This window comes from Microcaecilia unicolor, chromosome 5 (genome assembly GCF_901765095.1).
Source record: "Microcaecilia unicolor chromosome 5, aMicUni1.1, whole genome shotgun sequence".
NCBI lineage: Eukaryota > Metazoa > Chordata > Amphibia > Gymnophiona > Siphonopidae > Microcaecilia > Microcaecilia unicolor.
The window spans coordinates 150,831,494-150,855,739 of NC_044035.1; the positions used below are offsets into that span (position 1 = coordinate 150,831,494).

Genomic DNA, 24,246 nt, shown 5'->3' on the forward strand with positions numbered 1-24,246 from the left:
TGTTGTCATTGCAAGTAGTATACCATGCCATACTTTGTATTGTTCAAATATTTTTACTGCTCTAATTGCCTATTGCTCATGTTTGATCTATTCTTACTGTATACTGCCTTGAGTGAATTCATTCAAAAAGGCGGTAAATAAATCCTAATAAATAAAAAATACCAAGCAGCACATATGGACATTGAAAGCCGTCCTGCACTCCTCCATAGCCTTAGACTGGGAAGCTGACTTTAACACTCTCACTGCACTTTACCCAGTTTTGTAGCTGGTGCAGTTGGCAGTGGTGTGTACTCATCTTTGACAAAAGCAAAACATGCATTACAGCATCAAAAGGAAAATGACCCAGTAAATAATTATCAGGGTGCCAGCGCTCTTTGGTTTTGCCGTGTTTTTTTTTTTTAGAACATAAGCAAAGTTTTCCATGCATCACACTTCAGGAAATAAGTCACTTTCTGCAAATATTAATGGAAACCAGTTGATGGAAAAATGTACATAAGTTTTCAGTGAGTGATTGGTTTCAGGTCAGAACATAAGGTATCAATTTTCAAAACCAGTAAATGTGCTGAGCAGTGTATATTGACCGCATGAGAGGTTTGTTTTCAAAATCTTGGGGGTTTGTATGGATAAATGTTATCCATGTGATCAATGGCAAACTAGCAACAGGTTCTCACAAAATAAATCCTAGTCAAATGCCTAACTCACTGAGTGCAGCATGCTTGCTCATTGCAAACAAGTGATCTTCTAATGCATGTAGTATAAGGAACCTCGATGTTGGCATCTTCAGTAATCAGATTGGAAAGTGCTTTGTTCTCAGCAGTTGTTCCTGTAGTATAGTATAGTTTAATTGCTTGCTTCTACGTTGCATTTGCTTCTATTAACTGTGGTAGTAAAACAAATAACATAGGTACTTGGAAGTTCACTTCGCCACCCACCCCATCATTCTTCCTTCCCTGCTACTCCCCAACCCTGTTTTTCCTGAAATAATACACAACTGTCAGAGCCATTGGGATGAAATCTGTCTGCAGCTTTATTTGTGATTGAACGTATCCAAGCTAGTATAGAGGCCCCAGGACCTTTTTCTGGTACCTTTCCACCTGAAGTTAGGGTTATATTGCTTAGCCGTGACCCGGCAGAAACCAGAAGTCCTCTCCCCCATCCCTTTTCCAGACTGCTTCTCCATCCTAGAAGAGTCCAAGAGGTGACATGTCCACTAATCTGATGACCATCACCTGATGCTGTATCTCCACATCACCAACATCACTACTGGAAGAGCTTCCATCTTGAGTTCTCTATAGTTCTCTCACCCACCAGTTTGGGATTTCAGGCCCTGCTGCAACAATTTCAAATAACCTAAAACAATACATCATTTAACCATTCACTAATACTGTCAGGGCAAGTGGAGGAAATCTTGCTACAGACAAATGTGCATGTAACATGAGGCCCCACTTTACCGCACCTGCATCTGATCCATCCCAGAATCCCATGCCTTGCTGTGCTACTGTCCAGTCAGTGAACACAGGATTCAAAATAACTCCCCGTGCATGCTGTTATTTGCTCCCAAGCCCCGTCATTCTCCCATGCCTCTGGTATTCCTTCTTATCATCTCCATGCACAAACGTGGGAGGGGAAAGGAAAGAGGAGGGAGGTTCCATTCAACCGTATTAATATTAGCTGGTCATACAAGACATGTAACGTGTGAAAGTTTAAAATACCTTAAATATGATGCTTACAGTAAAATAAGTAATGATTGTATCACAGTAGGACTGCTTGTTACTGCTTTCCTGATCTGTACCAACGATGGAAGAGCATTACTGACTATTTGTCTTTCTTTATATAGGGCCAACCCTGTGTGGCTGGATCCTTTCTGCAGGAACATGGAGCTGGCTGCACAAGCGGAGCACGAAGATGACCTTCCTGAGAACCTAAGCGACTTCACGGATCTCTGGAACAGCCCAGCCAGGACTCATGTAAGATGAAAGCATTACTGCTTGGCTTGCTGAACCTTTCCTATCCCTACTGCTGAAAGCATCTTCTAAGCAACGCGTGTTAAAAGAGCACATTCCTAAGAGCTCAACCGTCGCATTAATAAAAGCATGCTGTGCAGTGGCCATGATCAGAATGGCAGCAAAACAGGCTTTCTATCCCCAAGCCCCACGCATATGCCTCAATTGTAACACAAATGAAAGAGGTTCCTCTATTTTATAGCACAACCACTGTGCAACTTGGTGTTTTTTACTGAACAACATGAAGCAGACCAGCAAATGTAAAAGTGCACACATTTATTATAAACACCTGATGTGGTCATGTTTCACCTTTAAAAAGGCTGCATCTTGAGTCTTTCCTTTACTGATATTGTATTATCTGGTATCATTTGGATATTGGAAGAATGTATATTATTTGTGAAACACTATACAAAGGCTGCATGAGGGATATGGCTATTGACTCAGATATACAAAAGATAAAAACATATATTATTAAATAAATACATCAATAAAAGTTATGTCTCAATTAAATATAAAATACTACATGGTAAAAAAATTCTATTGAGAATGCATATCCATATTTATGGTGATAAAATCAATTAGATTGAACACTGCAAAGGATACATACTTAAAGGAGAGTGACGCAACACTTTCCCCTAATAGCAAAATATACCCACAATAATATGAGAACCAAGAATATTCAATCCAGCAAAACCTGCTTCACAACAAAACATTAGCAGTGATTTCAAACAGATATACTCTCAAGTCTGGTACACTGTGTTCAGATCAGCAGTGTATCTTCTCTGCCAACAAATGCTGAATACTCAGCTTTCTTAAATGCTCCCTACTAAGGTCAGAGGTCACACTCAGAAATATATTCACTTACCAAACTGAAAAAGAGAGGTGTGGTAGCCGTGTTAGTCCACTCTTAGAGGTTATCAATAGAAATCAAACAAAATAAAACATGGAAAAGAAAATAAGATACCTTTTTTATTGGACATAACTTAATACATTTCTTGATTAGCTTTCGAAGGTTGCCCTTCTTCGTCAGATCGGAAATAAGCAAATGTGGTAGCAGATAGTATATATAAGAGAAACATCAAAGCATTACTTTGACACTCTGACAGAGTGGGAGGGTGGGGGTATGCATGGGGACATCAAAGCATTTCATATTCTAACAGGATGGATGTGGGTAGGTGAGAGGAGGGTGATAAACAGAGAAATACAACTTTATGGTTTATAATGGGCTAGAAAATACAATACAGGAACGTAAGACCTTTGAAGTCAGAATGATTGAATATTTTGACACCCAACAGACAGGACTTAATAAGGATCTGGGTTTTCTAGCCCATTATAAACCATAACGTTGTATTTCTCTGTTTATTTCTCTATCACCCTCCTCTCACCTACCCACATCCATCCTGTTAGACTATGAAATGCTTTGATGTCCCCATGCAAACCTCACCCTCCCACTCTGTCAGACTGTCAAAGTAATGCTTTGATGTTTCTCTTATATATATATTATCTGCTACCACATTTGCTTATTTCTGATCTGACGAAGAAGGGCAACCTTCGAAAGCTAATCAAGAAATGTATTAAGTTATGTCCAATAAAAAAGGTATCATCTTGTTTTCTTTTCCATGTTTTATTTTGTTTGACTTCTATTGACAAACTTAAAAATAAATCCGAAAAGCCTCAAAAACAATATCAATGAATAAAAGTGGTTCTCATGCCCTAAAAAGAGGTTTAAATATAAGAAAACGAGAACAATTTACCCTGTTGGCACCATAAAAAACATCGATGTTCAAAGATTTTGTGTCAGACTTAACAAAGCCATGTCTGCCAAGCTGTATGTGCTAATTTTGAACAAAATCCACTGTAAAAAAAAATCATTAAAAAGTGTAAAGAAAAGTAATTGAAAAACCACTTGTGGAGCACATGATTACGAAAGAACATAATCTTGATGATTTACATTTTATTGTACTGCACAAGATTAAAATGCATTGGAGATGAGGAGATGTCAATAAATTGTTATTGCAAGAACAAAGGTTTATGTTCAAGTGTAATACTGTCACATCTAATGGTTTGAATCTCGAGTCTGACCTTTTTGTGTTTTTATAATCGGCTTAGTAAACAGGGGACTGATTATATTGTTTTTGAGGCTTTTAGGATTTATTTTTAAGTTTGATAAGTGAATATATTTCTGAGTGTGACCTTAATAGGAGGCATTTAAGAAAGCAGAGTATTCAGCATAGCAGATTCTATACTCTTTGTTGGCAGAGAAGATACACTGCTGTTCTGAACACAGTGTACCAGACTTGTGAGTATATCTGTTTGAAATCACTGCTAATGCCTTATGTTGTGAAGCAGGTATTGCTGGATTGAATATTCTTGGTTCTCATATTCTTGTGAGTATGTTTTGCTATTAGGGGAATGTGTTGCTTCACTCCCCTTTAGGTATGTATCCTTTGCAGTGTTCATTCTAATTGATTGTATCACGATAAATATGGATGTGCATGCTCGATAGAATTTTTTTAGCATGTAACACAATATACAGTTACACAATAAATACAATGTGTCTGTTTAATTTAATTCAATCTGGGACAACTTGTTATATTTATACAGTTTTATCTTAATACAAGTATATTTATGCATATTATAGCATATTTCTGTGCATGTAATATTTCATTGAGACATAACTTTTATTGATGTATGTATTTACTGTAAATGTTTTTAATGTTTGTATATCTGAATCAAACAACCCTTTTGAAGGTGAAACGTGGCCACATCAGGTCGTTATTTATAATAAATTTGTGCACTTTTACATTTGCTGGTCTGCCTCATGTTGGTCTCTGGTTTGCTTGTTTGCAGATCACTACCTCTTTGTGTATTTTTGGTGTTTTATACTTAGTGGCCTTGTACACTCTCAACTCAGGGTTCTCAACCATAGTGTGCTTGCCAACTGGTGATTAGAAACATGACAGCAGATAAAAGCCAAAGCCAAACTTCCCATCCACTATCTCTTCCCAACAGATCCCACGATTGTTCCATGATTTCTCGAATTCAGGTGTCCTTGTCCCCCCTCCTCAACCTCTTGCGCATTAATGCCACAGGGCTATTTAAATACCTTTATCATATCCCCTCTCTCCCGCCTTTATACATATCGAACTCTGTAAGTCTGTCCCCATAGCTTTATGATGGAGACCATGGACTGGTTTGGCTAGGTTTTCTTAACAACTTTGTATATTTCACTCCCTTTTCCAAACACAATCAAGGTAGTTTAAAACTTATCAAGCGTCTGTTCACGCTTTCCAAAAATACTAGGACTAGGGGGCATGCGATGAAGCTACAATGTAGTAAATTTAAAACAAATATGTGAAAAAGTTTTTCTTCACTCAACGTGTGATTAAACTGTGGAATGCGTTGCCAAAGAATGTGGTAAAGGCGGTTAGCTTAGCGGAGTTTTAAAAAGGTTTGGACGGTTTCCTAAAGGAAAAGTCCATAGACTGTTATTAAATGGACTTGGGGAAAATCCACTATTTCTGGGATAAGCAGTATAAAATGTTTTGTACTTTTTTGGGATCTTGCCAGGTATTTGTGATCTGGATTGGCCACTGTTGGAAACAGCATGCTGGGCTTGATGGACCTTTGATCTTTCCCAGTATGGCAACACTTATGTACTTATGCACTATGTAGAAATCTTTAGAATGTATTAACTATTAGAAATTTTTGTTCACAGGACCTCTAAACCAGCAATGTAATTTGCCAGTATTCCACCCACCACTGCCGCCCACCCCCCCCCCCCCCAGCAGCAACCCCTCTTTCTCCTACAAACTATCTTCCAATCCTAGAGATCTTCTCTTTCATGAAGCAGGAGGCAGTTCTATGCCTGCCTGTAGGGACAGCAAGAAGTACACATACTGGGGACAAAATCAGCATGGGCCTTATTATATAAAGTTTATGCTCCTAAATTTACACTCCTAAAATTTATGCTCATAATTTATGCTCCTAAATTTGAGCATAATCTATTTTGGAGCATAAATTATGCTCATAAATTTGGAAGCATAAATTTAGGGACATAACCTTTATGTTATAACCTTCCCGGCCACACCTCTTCTCACCTTCAGTATGAACGGTTACGGAATGTATGCAAACTCAGTCCCCTAGGCATACTCCTTAACTGATGAGTAACCATGGATAAAGAACTGCACACAAGGAATGATTATCCACAAATGTTATATATGCTTTCTGATTAAAGATGCAATCTGAGGGTTCATGGAGAGTTACTATTGCTACTACTTACTTCTATAGCACCACCAGTCCTACACTGCACTGTACATAGTTATGCAAGACAGTCCCTGCTCGACAGACAAATAGAACGAATAAGGAATTAGGACAGTGGTTCCCAAACCTGGTCCTGGAGGCACCACAGCCAGTCAGGTTTTCAGAATATTTACAATGAATATTCATGAGAGAGATTTGCATACACTGCTTGCAAATCTCTCTCATGCATACTCATTGTGAATATTCTGAAAACCTGACTGGCTGGGGTGCCTCCAGGACCAGGTTTGGGAACCACTGAATTAGGGGGTTTCATAAATTATGGGAATCAGTAAAACAGTATTGGGCATTGAAAGGTGAATAAGAGATTAATGACCCTGTTTACTAAGCCACGTTTTAGCACATGCTAACGCTACAGCCACCCATATATGGGTGTCTGTAACGTTAGCACACACTTTTAGCGTGCTAGTGTTTTTAGCGCACACCTTAGTAAACAGGCCCCTAAGAGTTAAAAGGTGGGCTACCTAAAATGACCCCAAAAGTGGTGCCAGCACAATTTATAGTAATCTTGATTCTGGCTAAGGTGGGAACAAATGGAACAGATGATTTGTTATGGAAGAACAGTACTGCCTCAGTTGTTTGTGGATTAGATTTTTAACTTGTGGAACTACAGCCAGGAAGCCAATGCTTTAAGGCACGGATTGGCTGTTTTGTGATTAAAACAAGCAGTTGTATGTACATCTGGTCTGGATTTAAAGCACTTACGCAATGAGAGTCACCACCGAACTGCATAAGTGCTTTTCAATATCAACCAACTTTAGTGCAAGAAAACTCAGGGATATATTTTGCTGGTTTCCACTTGTTTATATAGAGGGGCAGGACGTCCCGGCGAAGGGGCGGGGAAACGCATATTATCAAAACAAGATGGGCGGCCATCTTTTGTTTCAATATTATGGTCAGGGACGCTCAAATCACGAAATTTAGGTCGACCTTACAGATGGTCGTCCCTGATTTCCAGCGATAATGGAAACCGGAGGACGCCTATCTCAGAAATGACCAAATCCAAGCCATTTGGTCGTGGGAGGAGCCAGCATTCGTAGTGCACTGGCCCCCCCTCACATGCCAAGACACCAACTGAGTACCCTAGGGGGCACTGCAGTGGACTTCAGAAATTGCTCCCAGGTGCATAGCTCCCTTACCTTGTGTGCTGAGCACCCCCCCCCCCAACCCACTCCCCACAACTGTACACCACTACCATAGCCCTTACGGGTGAAGGGGGGCACCTACAGTGGGGGAAATAAGTATTTGATCCCTTGCTGATTTTGTAAGTTTGCCCACTGACAAAGACATGAGCAGCCCATAATTGAAGGGTAGGTTATTGGTAACAGTGAGAGATAGCACATCACAAATTAAATCTGGAAAATCACATTGTGGAAAGTATATGAATTTATTTGCATTCTGCAGAGGGAAATAAGTATTTAATCCCTCTGGCAAACAAGACCTAATACTTGGTGGCAAAACCCTTGTTGGCAAGCACAGCGGTCAGACGTCTTCTGTAGTTGATGATGAGGTTTGCACACATGTCAGGAGGAATTTTGGTCCACTCCTCTTTGCAGATCATCTCTAAATCATTAAGAGTTCTGGGCTGTCGCTTGGCAACTCGCAGCTTCAGCTCCCTCCATAAGTTTTCAATGGGATTAAGGTCTGGTGACTGGCTAGGCCACTCCATGACCCTAATGTGCTTCTTCCTGAGCCACTCCTTTGTTGCCTTGGCTGTATGTTTTGGGTCATTGTCGTGCTGGAAGACCCAGCCACGACCCATTTTTAAGGCCCTGGCGGAGGGAAGGAGGTTGTCACTCAGAATTGTACGGTACATGGCCCCATCCATTCTCCCATTGATGCGGTGAAGTAGTCCTGTGCCCTTAGCAGAGAAACACCCCCAAAACATAACATTTCCACCTCCATGCTTGACAGTGGGGATGGTGTTCTTTGGGTCATAGGCAGCATTTCTCTTCCTCCAAACACGGCGAGTTGAGTTCATGCCAAAGAGCTCAATTTTTGTCTCATCTGACCACAGCACCTTCTCCCAATCACTCTCGGCATCATCCAGGTGTTCACTGGCAAACTTCAGACGGGCCGTCACATGTGCCTTCCGGAGCAGGGGGACCTTGCGGGCACTGCAGGATTGCAATCCGTTATGTCGTAATGTGTTACCAATGGTTTTCGTGGTGACAGTGGTCCCAGCTGCCTTGAGATCATTGACAAGTTCCCCCCTTGTAGTTGTAGGCTGATTTCTAACCTTCCTCATGATCAAGGATACCCCACGAGGTGAGATTTTGCGTGGAGCCCCAGATCTTTGTCGATTGACAGTCATTTTGTACTTCTTCCATTTTCTTACTATGGCACCAACAGTTGTCTCCTTCTCGCCCAGCGTCTTACTGATGGTTTTGTAGCCCATTCCAGCCTTGTGCAGGTGTATGATCTTGTCCCTGACATCCTTAGACAGCTCCTTGCTCTTGGCCATTTTGTAGAGGTTAGAGTCTGACTGATTCACTGAGTCTGTGGACAGGTGTCTTTCATACAGGTGACCATTGCCGACAGCTGTCTGTCATGCAGGTAACGAGTTGATTTGGAGCATCTACCTGGTCTGTAGGGGCCAGATCTCTTACTGGTTGGTGGGGGATCAAATACTTATTTCCCTCTGCAGAATGCAAATAAATTCATATACTTTCCACAATGTGATTTTCCGGATTTAATTTGTGATGTGCTATCTCTCACTGTTACCAATAACCTACCCTTCAATTATGGGCTGCTCATGTCTTTGTCAGTGGGCAAACTTACAAAATCAGCAAGGGATCAAATACTTATTTCCCCCACTGTACATGTGGGTACAGTGGGTTTCTGGTGGGTTTTGAAGGGCTCACATTTACCATCACAAGTGTAACAGGTACGGGGGGGGGGGGGGAATGGGCCTGGTTCCGCCTGCCTGAAGTGCACTGCACCCACTAAAACTGCTCCAGGGACCTGCATACTGCTGTTATGGAGCTGGGTATGATATTTGAGGCTGGCATAGAGGTTGGAAAAAATATTTTTTAAATTTTCTTTGAAGGTGGGAGGGGGTTAGTGACCACTGGGGGGAATAAGGGAAGGTCATCCCCGATTCCCTTGGGTGGTCATCTGGTCATTTAGGGCATATTTTTGTGGCTTGGTTGCAAGAAAAAAAGGACAGGGTAAATTCGTCCAAGTGTTCGTCAGGGACGCCCTTCTTTTTTCCATTATTGGTCGAGGACGCCCATGTGTTAGGCACGCTCCAGTCCCGCCTTCGCTACACCTGTGACACGTCCCTGTGAACTTTGGTCATCCCCGCAACGGAAAGCAGAGGACACCCAAAATCGTCTTTCGATTATGCCGATTTGGGCGACCCTGTGAGGACGCCCATCTTGCAATTTGTGTCAAAAGATGGGTGTCCTTCTCTTTTGAAAATAAGCCCGATAGTTAACTTGCTATATTTATGCAGAGTCATAGAGCACTTCCTGTTATTCTCATAGTTCCTTTTTTTGTCTGAGATTGGTATAGTTCCCCTTCATTAAGGCAACATCTTATGTGACAACATATGAACCTAATATTCAGGAGGCACTTTTTTATATTTTAATATAATTCTGTGTGCACTCATTCCTCCTTTCTTTATTTCATGTAGGGCAGGATTAAGGCATAGGTGAACTAGACATATACCTAGGGCCTAGATATTTAGGAGGAACTATCTCAGAAGTGCTAACGTAATGGCTCTCAATGCAGATTTTTGCTCTGGTGAATGAACTGCTGGCAAAATGAGTAGACGAGAAGAGCTACTGCTGCCTGAAGAGGTCTTTCTATTCTTTCCACTCCCTGTGCACTGTACACTAGTTGGAAGTTGGTGAGCAATGCTTTTTACTCGCTGCTTCCTGCAGTTACAAGCCCAAGGGGCCCTGGATGTGGGATTTTATAAAGTGTGTTGATAGTATGATGGGAGCCCAATGACTGTTTGCCTAGAAACCTCTAAAGGGTTCATCTTGCCCTAATAGGAGCTCAGGGTCTGTGGAGAGTATTTCCTGACCCTGTACTCCTAGGCATAGAACCCCTAATCTCCCCTCCTGGGTCCCAAAGAAAAGATCCTTGCATCTTTGCTGACATGATTGCAGAGAAACTGTGCATTTAATGCCAGTCACTTTTGCTGTAGCCATGACTTAGACCCTCTTTTTTGGATCAGGTCACTAAGTAAACTTCCAAAGACGCTTCAACCATATCTCCAGAATAATGGTTCCCCGGTCTGAGTTTTATCAGTTTTTACCTGCAATGGACGATATCCCTACAGATGACTTGCTTTGTTCAGAAACAGATCTCCCCACTTGAGAAACAGTTTGCTGGCTCTTCATCCAGAAACCACTCATGGAGGTCTAGCAGATGACATCTAAGCCTGCATGCCAGAACAGTCTTTTCCTTTCAAGTAGGATCACCCCATGAGAGATGGCCCAGTTCAACACAGGACATAGTAACCCATTATTTCCTGCTGATAGAGGTACTGTAGTGAACATCATGATCCAGTTGTCCATCTAAACTAGGAAAATTTTGTTAGGACTCCAATTTCAGTAGGCTTTTAGATCATAGCATGACCCTTTCCAGAAAATTGCAATGGAACAACATTTTTCTGGAGAGGCCAATGCCTTTGATGCAGCCATGGTTAGAAAATGTAATATAGATGAATATAGGAGAAACCCATGTATGCACTGGAATGGAAGAGCTATCCTGACATAAAACTTTGCAGCTCTTTTATGACAGACTTGATCGTAGAGTCCCTGGAAAGTGTTGCTATACTAAGAATGTAAGGTCCATTGGGTTTGTCACTTCTAGGAAAAATGCCATGGAAGTTACTTGTAAAATTGCAACTAGAAGGCTCAGCTTTAACATTATCCAAGCTTACGAATGCTGCTTCTGAATTATCTCCCTCACCATGGCCTCTATGCTTCACACCCAGTTGACAGGATTACATGGGCCTGAGTTGTGTGACCTCCTGCACAGAGAATAAAACAAAAATTAAGGAAAACAATCTGCCCGATATTATTGGTGCAATGTCATAGACCACAGCTACTCTCTAGCTTTCCTGTTACTTTTTAAACATAGGAGATTCTCTGTACTTACCACATGCTCTCCAATTACACTACCTTCTGTGAAGAAATATTTTCTGCTATTGATCCCAAGTCTACCTCCTTGGACACCTCATAACTTCTCTTGTTCTCGAATATTCTCAGCCCTCACCTGGGAGACATACCTATCTGGCCTAGTATGTAATAGATCTGTATACACTAGACTCTCACTGTCTGCAAATCTGTTGTGCATATTCATTGTTGAAATCATGGAACCCAATTAGCTAGGTGTGTTCCTAGGGGGGAACATTAGTCTGGCCTTTCCTCTGGAAAAAGGGGGGCTGTGCTGTTTTGTTTTATTTTGGTTTTAAACTGTGTTTCAATTTCTCCACGTTATTTCTCATCTCTCCTCACCTTTAGGGTCCTTAAATCTCTTCAGATGGTTTTTGGTGTAGACATTGGCACATTCAGGTAGCTTTTTTCTAAAAAGCTCAACCTTTTACTTTTTTTTCATTAAGTTTGAGGTACAGTAACTGGTATTAACATCCAAGGCAGCAGAAGAAAAAGGCAAAGAGAATCTCAGGAGCACAGCAGTACTAGCAGATTTGGGGCGAGAACCCACTGCTTACCTCAGAATTTTTCTCTGTTTGCAGGGTACTTTTGGGCGCGAACCCACTGCTTCCAAACCAGAAGATGACCGATACTTACGAGCAGCCATCCAGGAGTACGACAGTATTGCCAAACTGGGCCAGATTATGCGTGAAGGACCCATCAAGGTAAGCAAGATCCACATTTCCTTGACAGCTCTGTATAGCAGACTTCCTCCTCGTCCTATCAGCATCTTCTCATTCCCAGTATCACCAAACACATTGTTGCACATTTCTTTCATATTGGCAATCTACCTCACTGGCATTAAATAGGAAACAGTGCTATCAGCCATGTCTTATTATTCAAGCAAGTTCAGTTGTAACTTGTGGCTGCTCTGGAGAACCATGAGCAGAGCCTTTATAAGGAACCAGTGCCCAATACTGACTAGATTACTAGGAATGGAATCTAGTAGAAATATTAGTTAGCAGGCTCCAAGGATCAATTAGAAAGAAGGTCTATAATCATGTCTCTCTAGTACTAGCAGTTTTTGACTTGGATGTTATCTAGTGAAAGCTCAAGGTCCTGATGGTACAAGAGGAATTTCTATATATGATTAGCTCCTGTTGACCCTCCTTCCTCCCCAGGGTTCCATACTTAAGGTAGTATTGGATGATTATATGCGACTGAAAAAACTATTTGCACAGCGAATGGTGACAAAAGCTACTTCCAGTACTGGAGATCAGTCCTCCGTCACAGAGGTAGAACATGCAGAGTGAGCTTGCAGTGCTGAAAACACATGCATGGTATGGCACAGGAATCAAGTGCTCCAACCAATAGACTAAAGATAAAAGAGCAAGCACAGAAAAGACATAGGAGAAGGTGACTGTCCATGTGTTGGACTATTGACTTTGCTTTCAAATGTAGGGAAGGGAAATGGGACTTGATATACCGCCTTTGAGGTTTTTGCAACTACATTCAAAGCGGTTTACATACGCTATATTCAGGTACTTATTTTGTACCAGGGCAATGGAGAGTTGTGACTTGCTTTTAGTTAAGCCTCTGGGAGGCAAAATGTGGCCACATCAGGCATCTGATTTTAATAAAGCTGTAAGCTCTTATCTTTGGTCTGCTGTGTTGGTTGGAGGACTGTTTGCGTGTGTATCTAAGCCTGTTGTTGTCCATTCAGGAATTGAGTGTGCCTCTACAATGCTGCAGTTGACTGGCAGGCAAAAAGTACATAGTGTGTGCATGATGGGATGGGGTTGATATAGCATGGAGTGTGTGGTTTTTCTTATCCCAGCTTTCCTGTCAAAATGGACCAATTCTATTTACATCAGCCTGTGACATTCCTATATTCATAAAACACATGATAGAGTTGGAACTAATCTACACTCATGAAAAGTCTCCCTCAAACACGCAGGTTAAGATTTTTGTTTTCTACAGCTTTTTGATAAACTTATCCAATCTTATCATGTCACGAAACAAATACTTCCATGGATTAAAGCTTTTCTGGCACTTTTTGAACTATTTGCTGGCAGCATGATACTAGAATTAAAGTGAAAGGCTTTGACAGGAAAAAAACAAAAGTTTGGTCTATGTGGCTACTTTTAAAGGGAAGAGGAATTGAGTTCGAAGCAAAGGAGTTTCCAAACTTTCTAATATGCCTTTTAAGGTAACTGACACAGAGGGGCATAATCGAACGTCGACAGCCAAATAGATCGCCGGCGATCTATGTTGGCCGCGGCGCTACAGCTGGCTGGAACCGTATTATCAAAAAAGATGGCCAGCCATCTTTTTTTTCGATAATACGGTTTAGCCCGGCCAAATGCCTTGGAGTTCGCCGGGGTTGAGATGGCCGGGTTTGTTTTTCAGCGATAATGGAAAGTTATGTCGGCCATCTCAAACCCTGGCCAAATTCAAGTTGGGAGGAACCAGCATTTTTAGTGCACTGGCCCCCCTGACATGCCAAGACACCAACCAGCCACCCTAGGGGTCACTGTGGTGGACTTCAGAAAAGCTCCCACGTGCATAGCTCCTTTACTTTGGGAGCTGAGCCTCCCAAACCCACTACCCACAGATGTACTGCACCCACTAAAATTGCTCCAGGGACCTGCATACAGCCTCTAGGACTTATTGCTGCTGTATAACTTTGGCACACCAGTTGACACCTGAAGACTAATCTCTCTGAAAAAGTCCTTTCTTGAAATAACCACGTTTACTCACAGTTAACTGCAGATCAGAGTCCCCTGGTACTAAGATTAGCAGTAGGTCAGAGCTGGCACAATGGTGTACAATGCCCTCTTACAGCACCATTCAAGGTAAGAACTACGTTCTCTAACGTGGGTAACACAGGAAAGGGAACTAAAAACTGGCTTACAAAAATGGCCACTACTGCATGGACTACAACAGGAAACAAAACAGGGCACACTCTGACCCAGTTAGCAGGGGGGTAAAGCACCATGGGAGTACAGCCCAGTACCCTACACCCACCACAATGCATTGCTAATGTGACTCTGCAGGGCACCTAACAGAAAAGGTGTCACAAACACCCCAGAGCCACATCGCAACCAGGGAAAGGCTGTCGGAGGATACAACACATTCTGCTGTCATGGAGGTGGGTACGGCATTTGAGGCTGGCAAAAAAGGTTTTTAGTTTTATTTTTTTTTAGTATGGAAGGGGGTTGGTGAGCACTGGGGGAGTATGGGGAGGTCATCCCCCATTCCCTCCAGTGGTCATCTGGTCAGTTGGGGCACCTTTTTGAGGCTTCGTCGTGAAAATAAAAGGACCAAGTAAACCCTGCGAAATACTGCTTAATGCCACTTTTTTTTTTTTTTATCAGCGAAAGCTGGCCATCTGGTAGCCACGCCCATGCCCCGCCATCGCTAATCTACCAACACGCCCCCTTGAACTTTCGCCAGCGAAGCGACAGGAAAGCGGCGATGCTGTCTAAAATGCCGCTTTCAATTATACCGATTTCGCCGCTTTTAAGAAATCGCCGGCCATCTCCCGATTTGTGTTGGAAGATAGCCGGCAATCACTTTCAATTATAAGCTAGACAGTCTTTTAAAGATTTCCACATAGCATAAACTGTTGGTGACAACCTTTTCTAGCAAATCCAGCCTGCAGTTGAAACATTTCACAATACGAATCTCACCATGTCAGAAGAATGATTTTCACTTAAGCTATACCTTTTTAATGAAAGTTCACCACTTTATCCATTTCTTTTCTATCTTTGATAAAATTCTGGTGTTACAATAATTTCATAAAGTGGTACAGTTGCCATGCATGCTTTCCCTTTACAGTGTTTTGTCTGCTATAAATGTCACTTTAAAAAAAAAAAACACAAAAAAAAAACAAAACCCCTTATGGTTGTATAAAATTAACTCAGATCATTTACCCACTAAATGATTCCATCACACCACCTTGAAGGGTGCAGGGACTCCTCAGTACATTCCCAGATGCCAGCCAGCCATTTGACACTATTCGGGGAGCTCAGTTTTCCTTTCTTTCTTTTAATCACTGGTTGATAGAAACCCTTCACAATGATTTTGAGTTCAGGATTTTACAAGTTATTTCTATTTACTGCCAATTATAGTGGGGATGTGTAGCTTCCCCAAAGATAAAGAGTAGTGCCCTGGATAGGTAGGTAATGGTAATATTTATTTAGATTTATTTACCGCCGTTTTGAAGGAATTCACAAGGCGGTATACTGTAAGAATAAATCAAACATAAGCAACAGTTACTGCAGTAAAAATATTCAAATAATACAAAGTTTACAATTGCCCCCGTTTACTAAGCCGCAGTACTTATATTCTGCCAACTCCCACACTAGGTTCAACGCAGATTAAGTACACAGAAAATGTATGCTTAATTGCCCATATTAAAATAATTAACAAAACATTTTTCTTGAGAAATGTCCTTAAATTTTTAATGCAATAAAAGGTAAAGAGTCTTTAGTTCTCAATTACAGAATTGCCAGAACTGAACAGATTGATAGAGAGAATGTGAGAAAATTGTCTTATTAAAGTAGCCCTTGAACAGAAGGGAAGTGTAATGTACAAGAACCAACCACACGAAGAGCATGAATTTTAGCTGGAAAAGAAAATGTAACTTCAGCAAACATTTTAAAAACAAAAAAAACATGCATTTAAAAAGGACCCAGGCTTGGAAAGGCAGCCCATGTAACACCCAATGAGGGGATAGCTATCAAACTTCTTCAAATGAAATACCAGCTTTAGTTGCAACACTTTGTAAAGTCTGTAGTTTTTGTTGCAATCTAGTGGTTATGGCTAAAGAGAGACTATTACAATAATCCAAATAATATAGAGCACATGCTTGAACTAAAATAGCAAAGTGATCTAAGTTTCAGAAAGACAGTTTTCAAAACATTATGTACTTGCGGTTCTGAGAAATGGTATCTAAAATTATGCCTAATAGCTTAGAACTATGTTTTCTACCTTTAATATCAGTCCATCCAATAATGTAATAGTTTCAGGCATATGTTGGTCTTGATGACTAAGCCATAAGTTTGGTTTTGTCCCTATTCAATTGGAAAACATGAGCCTTACTTTTATGTTCAATTGAAAATATATTGGTTATAATAGTGCTGCAACCCTTATCTACACCTAATAAAAGCAACATGTCATCCACATATGAATAGACTTTTGCCCTGAAGTAAACCCTGACTCAAAAGTAGTATCACTCCACAAACCAAGCAGCATCCCTAGAAGTCCTTCTATCAGCTCTACCAGGAACGGGCAAGCTTTGGGCCTCCTATCAAGCGGTGCTAGAGGCTCCCGATATGGTAATGCCAACAAAAATGGGCTCCGTCGGCATTGCCACACAGCTTGATAAAAAATTTTTAAAAAGAGGCCCCTTTCTTTGGAAACTGTGATTGGGCTGGGGGGCTAGTGTGATCTGTAGCTGAAGGAGTAGGGTCCACCATCCCCCCCCCCCCCCCCCCGGGGTACGACTGGAGAAGAGGGGGAATAGGTTTAGAAACCAGTTACCTTACTTATGCTGCTTTAAAGACAAGCTCCAGATGGACAAGATTTTTATTCTCCCTTTTCTAAGTGAGCTACAGCCAAAACCTTTCAACAACAAAAAACCACCCTTACCACCAGCCAGTATCCCTCTCCCCATATGTCTGTGCCCAAGGATTTCCTGATTAGCAGGTGTTTGGTTTTGATTCAGTCTTAATTTATTGCTAGAAGTTTTAGCATACCAAAAATATAGACTTGCTCTAGGGCACCACCATGAGGAAAGGTGAGGCAGGAGCACACTAATGATCCTTACACACTCATCATTTGGAGTCCTGAATGTCCAATCTTTGGTGCAAGTTGTTAAAGATGGATATTCATGCTCTTGGCAGTGTGACAGCCAGGTGGGTATAGGCAGGCTAGAGCCTATTGTCTAAGTGGCAATGCATAGCAGATCAAGTCTAACAGCAGCAGGAGTTGTTTGCCCAGCACCAAACTGTAGTTTTTTTTTTTTTTTCACACTATGCTTGTGATGGTATCTGTACAAAGTAAAACTCCAGTCGTATTGGCCTGAACAGCTCTTGTTGGGAAAATGTGTTGCATACTGAAGGGATGAGGTCAAATTACAGATCTGTTGAGTAGTCACAGAAGCCCAAATAGTGATAACTTGTTTTCTTATTAACGGAATATTGCTCAAATTCTTTCTTGCCCTTACAGTTGATACAGAACGATCTGGATGAAGAAGAACGAACTTCCAGCCCAGGCACCCTTCGCTTTCGGCACAAGCAGCCTTTTGAGTTGAAGGGGCCAGATGGTATTCACATAGTTCACGGTAGCACAGGTACTCTCTTGACTTCAGACATTAACAGCCTACCAGAAGATGATCAGAAAGGCCTTGGCCGGTCCCTGGAAACCCTCAATGCGGACAGCGGGTCCTCTACTGATAGAAACGCTCGTACAGAATCAGCTAAGTCTACACCAATGCACAAAATGAGAGAGGTCATTATGGAAAGCCCATTGGAGATCACAGAGTTATGACTAGAAGTGGCCTCGCTTGTCTAGCAGCTGAGCAAACTGGTCTAGGTCAAGAAGAGGAGATGACACTTCAGAAAGGAAGAACAGATGGTCCGATGCACAAAACCTAATGCCAGCGCTAGAGGTGACTAGCGCTGGCTTTAGTGAGCGCAGAATGCTCAGAGGGCTCTAGCACAGGAGACAATGTGTGCGCCAAAGATTAGCGCAAATAGCATGCAAATGTAGTCAAATGGATGTTAATGAGGTCATTTCCTATTCCCTCCCAATGCTCAGAGAACAGCGCCCAAAAGAAAAGCCAACACCAGCTTGGAGCACGCATTTGGGTGTTTGAAGAAAAGACTTTCCGCTATTTTTACTTTTAAAAGCTGACAGGTTTTAATTTGAAACCAGAAGGAAGCCCATGCAAGTCTCTAAGCACTGGTCATGAGAGACAAATGTACGAAAGTCAGAGCAAATCTGAAAGTGAAAGCACACGCTGGCACCTACTTTCTATGCTTAAATATAAGCTTTTCAAACTTTTTTTTTAAACCTAAAAAGCTTATATTTAAAGACACAGAAGAATGGTGTCAATGTGAGTTTTGCTTCCGGGTTTGCTTGGCACATGCGTACCAGAGCTAGGCTTATTGCAAAACTCTTGTGCGTATGCACCAGGCATGCTCCTCCCCCTTGCTTTCAGTCAAACAGCGTGCCCATCATTTGCATTTTTTTTTTTTTTTTTTTTACAATTGAGCACTGGGGAGCTAATTTTCAGTTCTGCTCCCACAGTATTGATTGGGCACTGTTCCAGACCGTGCCAAATTCTGCAAATTCTGAGCATCAGCTCAAGAGTGAGAGATAATGAACTTCGCCTTCCTCCCACCCATGCTACAATGAAGTTTAAATTCTAAGCTGGACAAGGTCCTCCTGCAGATAATGTATCAGGGCTATTCACTTTCTACTGGCTGAAAATTGTTTACATTTCTTCCTTGACTCATTACATTCATGATCTTGTTAAAGCTATTTTTAAAAAAAAGTGTTAAAAGAAAGGAGCTAGCGGTGTAAGATGAAAGTCAAAAAAGTAATTAACTCTGGGACTTTAGGCAACCTTAATACTCCAGTGTTGCAGCTTTAGTGTACCAGTTGCTGGCCAGCATGGACATATGTATCTCATTTAAGGGAGCTATATCAGGCAAATGTATAGCATGGTACCTGTGCATCTCTGGAACCAAATGGTTATTAATGAGAATACTACCAGACAGTGCCCACTGCATACCTGCGAGGCCACCTTATGGGGGAAAAACATAAAAAAGTCTTCAACTAAACTTTGGATGGGACATTTCCGATCTGCTGGCTTACCAAAATACACACAAGCTTCAGGATAGGCAAAACTGAAAACACACTGGATTTCTGAATGTGTGGAGTGTTTAAGTGTGTAAGAACATTTTTTTCTTAGTGACTTGGTGAGAGTTTTTGGAATGGTCTGTTAAAGGAAATGGTAAATATATATACTGTATATCACTGGTTAATTTCATTGTGTGTATGTGTGTTTATTTCTCCCCACCCCCTTCATCTTTCTGGGATCCTCAACTCTACTTACCCTATGTAATAAGTACCAAGACAGACGTGATAAGGGCTTTCAATGGCAGTGGAGATGAGTGCAAACCCTAAGAGAATGTTTGCATATTATAAGCAGTTGAATTATTAAGAGCCTCTTGGCACTTGTCATGCTTTCAAGAGGAAAATTCAAGGGAGTTGTCAGGATGAGCATAACCATAAAACAGACCTAGGATGGCAAAGAGCAGCTGCAGACAGACACAAAATTCTGTCCTATAAAAATGTGTAAGTACATACTGCTGCTTCTCTAAGTAGCAGTATGTACTTTTACACAGGACAGTTTTAAGCGATGATTATAACTGTATAATCTAAGGTGGGGAGAAGCCTACAGACCTATAAGTTAATTGAGGGGGTGAGAGACTGGAGCCTCATCTAGGACAGCTAATAGTCTGTATCACCAAGGTATGTGGGGAATTTGTTTTCCTGTTTTATCACTAAATGGTCACATTGGAGTGGCCTAGTGGTTAGAGCACCAGTCTTACAATCCAGAGGTGGCTGGTTCAAATCTCACTGCTGCTCCTTGTGATCTTGGGCAAGTCACTTAACCCTCCATTGCCTCAGGTACAAAAACTTAAGATTGTGAGCCCTCCTGGGACAGAGAAATATCCAGAGTACCTGAATGTAACTCTCTTGAGCTACTACTGAAAAAGGTGTGAGCAAAATCTAAAGAAATAAAAAATTAATTTATATAGTACAAAAAGGTAAAGTAGTGTCTTACAGACCCATATTAACAGATTATCCCTGCTTTTTCAAGCTTATGAATAAAAATATATGAAACATAGAAAAACCTTTTTTGAGGTGGAGGGGCTAGGGCGAGTCCTTGAATTGTGGCCAGCTGCAAGGCAAAAGGCCCCCTGAAGTCTATATGAGGAAGCAGATTGCAAGTGCACAGGATTTATTTAAAAAAAAAAACAAAAAACACTGCAAAAAGTACAGCATGAGAAGTCGTTTGTGGCTTCATTAAGAGCAGCACTGTGCCATCGACTTGCATAAGAAAAATGATCACATCCTTCAATGGTAGTGCCCCAAGAAATCCACTCATATCATACCGGATGTGAATAAACTACGATGCGAATAAGGAATTAAGAGGCCCTTTTACTATAACTTAGCATGCACTAACAGAATTAGTGCACACTAAATGCTAAGCAGACCACAGGTATAAGATGGGCTTCTTAACATTCAGTGCAAGCTAAGCTTTAGTAAAAAGGCCCCTTAATTCCTTATTCACATCATATCAATCCAGATGTGATAACAAGGCTTACCATAAAAATTAACAATAGGAATTCCAATGCATCACTACTTAGTTGATAATCTGTTTTCTGATTTATTGAATTGATTATATTCATTATGTTACACTTGTTTTTGTATGTAACCAGTTGTTTATCTACTCTTGAATGGCGCCTGCCATGATGTAATATTGCAAGCCACATTGAGTCTGCAAATAGGTGGGAAAATGTGGGATACAAATGCAACAAATAATAAATGTGATTAAACTATTATGTGAATAAGGAATTAAGGGACCCTTTTACTATATAACTTAGCGCATGCTAAATGTTAAGCAGCCCATAGGTATAAGATGGGCATTTAGTGCATGCTAAATATTTTAGTAAAAAAGGCCCCTTAATTCCTTAGTCGCATCATATCATACCGGATGTGATTAAACTATTATGTGAATAAGGAATTAAGGGGCCCTTTTACTATATAACTTAGTGCGTGCTAACAGAATTAGCGCATGCAAAATGCTAAGCAGCCCACAGGTACAAGATGGGCTTCTTAGCATTTACGGCGTGCTAAGCTTTAACAAGACCCCTTAATTCCTAATTCACATCATAGTTTAAACACATCCAGTATAATATGAGTGGATTTCTTGGGGCACTACCATTGAATGATGTGATCATTTTTTTCTCATGCAAGACGATGGCACAGTGCTGCTCTTAATGAAGCCAGATGCTAAATATAGGAGGAACTCACCGCAAATGACCTGGTCATGTTGTACTTTCCGCAGTGTTTAAAAAAAAATGAATCCTGAGCACCTACAATCTGCTTCCTCATATAGGACTTCAAGTAGGTATTCTCCAGTCCCAAGAGGACAAAGATTGTGGTCAGAACAAAATCTTTTGTTTTCAAAGAAAAAAAAAAAGCCACATGCAAGGGTTAAAAGATTTTATTGTTCTCCAATACATAAGATAAGCTCCAGTGTAAAGTCCTGACAATAGTCTGATTAAAACAATTATGCATAACTTTCCAACTGTAGTCAGTTAATACCCTGTTGTCGTCCCCCAACCCCCATTTTGAACCTTAAAAACTTTTGCAATTAACAAGAGGCATCAAAGCTCAAGCCCTCATTTAGGAGTAATTACACAAACTACTGTTCAATCACCTTGTATACAATCAATAGTCGTGATAACACATCACAGAAAAATAGAGCAGTCTAAATCACACCACAATGGTGGTGTAGTCGTACTACAGTGGTAACTGCCCCTGTTCACGTCCCTTTAAAAACGGGAACAGATACATTGAGCCTTTTAGACTGGGAGCACTTAACTTCCAACATACTTGACAGGGCTTAGTCAATTCAGGTACAAATGTTTGTAACATACACTATTAATGGCACAAAGTGATGAGCCAATAAATCCCACAGGGCACTGTATCCTACCACCAAGATACAGCAATGTCTGGTAACCTCTGCTTTAGTTTGTTTTCGGCAGCAGAATGGCAGGTCTGCACCAGGTTTACTCCAAATACATCAACGTACAAACACTGGCTTCAAAAAACTCTGGCTATCATGCCCAATGACATCCCTATTCCAGTTTAAAAAGCTACCACTATGTACATACCTGCAAATCCAATACTTAACATATCCCTAATGCTGAAGGGCTGCTGAAGAATTTGAACATGTTCCAAAGAAACCAATGGTTCTCAACCACATCCTCAGGACACACCCAGCCAGTCAGGTTTTCAAGGTATCCACAATGTATATGCACGAGACAGACTTACATACAAAGGGAGGCAGTGCATGCCAATCTGTCTCACGTATGTTCAATGTGGATACCCTGAAAACCTGATTGGTTGGGTATGTTCCAATACACACCATTCTTTTAAATCATAAACCTATTTTTATGCCTGTCCCATAAAATCTGGTGCACCCAAAGCAAAACCAAACTAGAAAAGTGACAGACTTTAAAAGCAATGAAAATTAGGGGCTCAGGCACAATTGTAAATATAACCACTTTCTGCTTCGGTAATCACAACCCCCCCCCCCCCCCCCCCCCCCCAGAAATTACTGAAAGTTACTATTTCTGCTACTAGGATGCATATAAGTAAAACAGTTTATCAACACATTTTTTCATTAGTTTAAGCAAAAATACTTTTCCAAAGAAAATTTTTTTCAACAAACCCTAAATTTGTCCACTCAGAAAAGAAATGAATAAACCAAAAAAGCAGAAATGGCCATTTCATTGTATTGGCTTAACATGCATGTCCCAAGGACTGGCTTGACAACCACTGCACTAAACACACATCAAAACTATCTAAAATCATACAAGAACTGTTATGTTGCTAGAATAAGCCTTGTAAGCCAATGTCCTTCCAGAAGCAATGACAATGCAATGGGAATCAAGGCGTACATAGGAAGAACATGGAGAAAATATAAATCGCTTCCACATTACAGATCAAGACATCCTTTTTCACCCTTGTATTAGAAGAATATAGGTAGGTTTGCTTAGCAGCAGATGAAATTCTCTAGTTCCATACATGGAGCTTGCAATGCTCGATCGCCTGAGAAATGGGGGGGAAAAAAGGGGGGGGGGAGAAGAGAGGTAAATTAATCTTAGTGTAACATTTTTCAAAAATTCACTAAAATTAGGCACAGACCCTTCCAGAATGCATATATTTGCAGAAAAACTGTTTCACCTTACTACAGAAGTTCAAGCTGCCATGAAAACTTGCTTTTAAAGTTAAAACAGACTGCAAAAAAAATGACCAGTCTTCAAACCAATGTGTCCTAAAGTGTAGCATATCAGAGGCACGTATAAAACAGAGAAGGTTTAATTGCTTGTTATGCTGCTTTTTATTTGGCATAGCCAAGCAGTTTGATAAACAAAAACAAGCAGCAATCTACAGTAAACTACTAAAAGGCAGCAACAATTTACAAATAAGAAACAGAAGCACAGACAAAAAAGGAGGGGAAAATGGATGCAAGAACTGGAGAGATAAGTATAAATAGCTAACAAATTCAGTCTTGATATATATATAGATATATAGATATTTATTTTTATAAACATAGTGCAAGGCAGCCATTAAATGCCAAATACTGAGCAGCACAACTAGATCACCAGACTTAGTTTAAATAGATAACTATACCCCGAGCTACTTGGAGTTCTAAGAGCAAGAACAAAGTAAACATATGATTTCAAATTAAATATTTGGACTGAGTTCTGAACATTAAGTTCCAAGAATATGAGATGGACACTGATGAGCTCCATCGTGTCCCAGCACTGGATAAGTTTGCTAGGTTCTAAAAAAAAAAATAAAAAATGTTTACGGTGCTGTATTTATACAAAAACATTAGCTTGTAAGTAGAACATATTTTATAAACAGCCTTATGTACATAAACTCCCATTTCTACATACACTTAATGGTGATGCCAGTAATCATATTTCAAAGCT

At 40.8% G+C, this 24,246-nt stretch overlaps 2 protein-coding genes across 3 annotated transcripts in view; one reads left to right on the forward strand and one right to left on the reverse strand.

The window, feature by feature from the left end:
• The window catches only part of CDH23 (cadherin related 23), a 1,475,307-nt gene extending 1,456,639 nt beyond the window's left edge, over positions 1-18,668 (forward strand). Inside the window, exons 64-67 of the mRNA XM_030204991.1 lie at positions 1,838-1,967; positions 12,037-12,159; positions 12,616-12,729; positions 17,669-18,668. Of these exons, the coding sequence (XP_030060851.1) occupies positions 1,838-1,967; positions 12,037-12,159; positions 12,616-12,729; positions 17,669-17,989 (688 nt within the window). The 3' untranslated portion in view covers positions 17,990-18,668. The remainder of the gene's footprint in view (positions 1-1,837; positions 1,968-12,036; positions 12,160-12,615; positions 12,730-17,668) is intronic.
• A 3,059-nt stretch (positions 18,669-21,727) lies between these two features.
• PSAP (prosaposin) overlaps positions 21,728-24,246 on the reverse strand; it is a 210,055-nt gene continuing 207,536 nt past the window's right edge. For both annotated transcript variants that reach the window (XM_030203420.1, XM_030203419.1), the window contains one exon: positions 21,728-23,356. In XM_030203420.1, the coding sequence (XP_030059280.1) occupies positions 23,321-23,356 (36 nt within the window). In that variant the 3' untranslated portion in view covers positions 21,728-23,320. The remainder of the gene's footprint in view (positions 23,357-24,246) is intronic.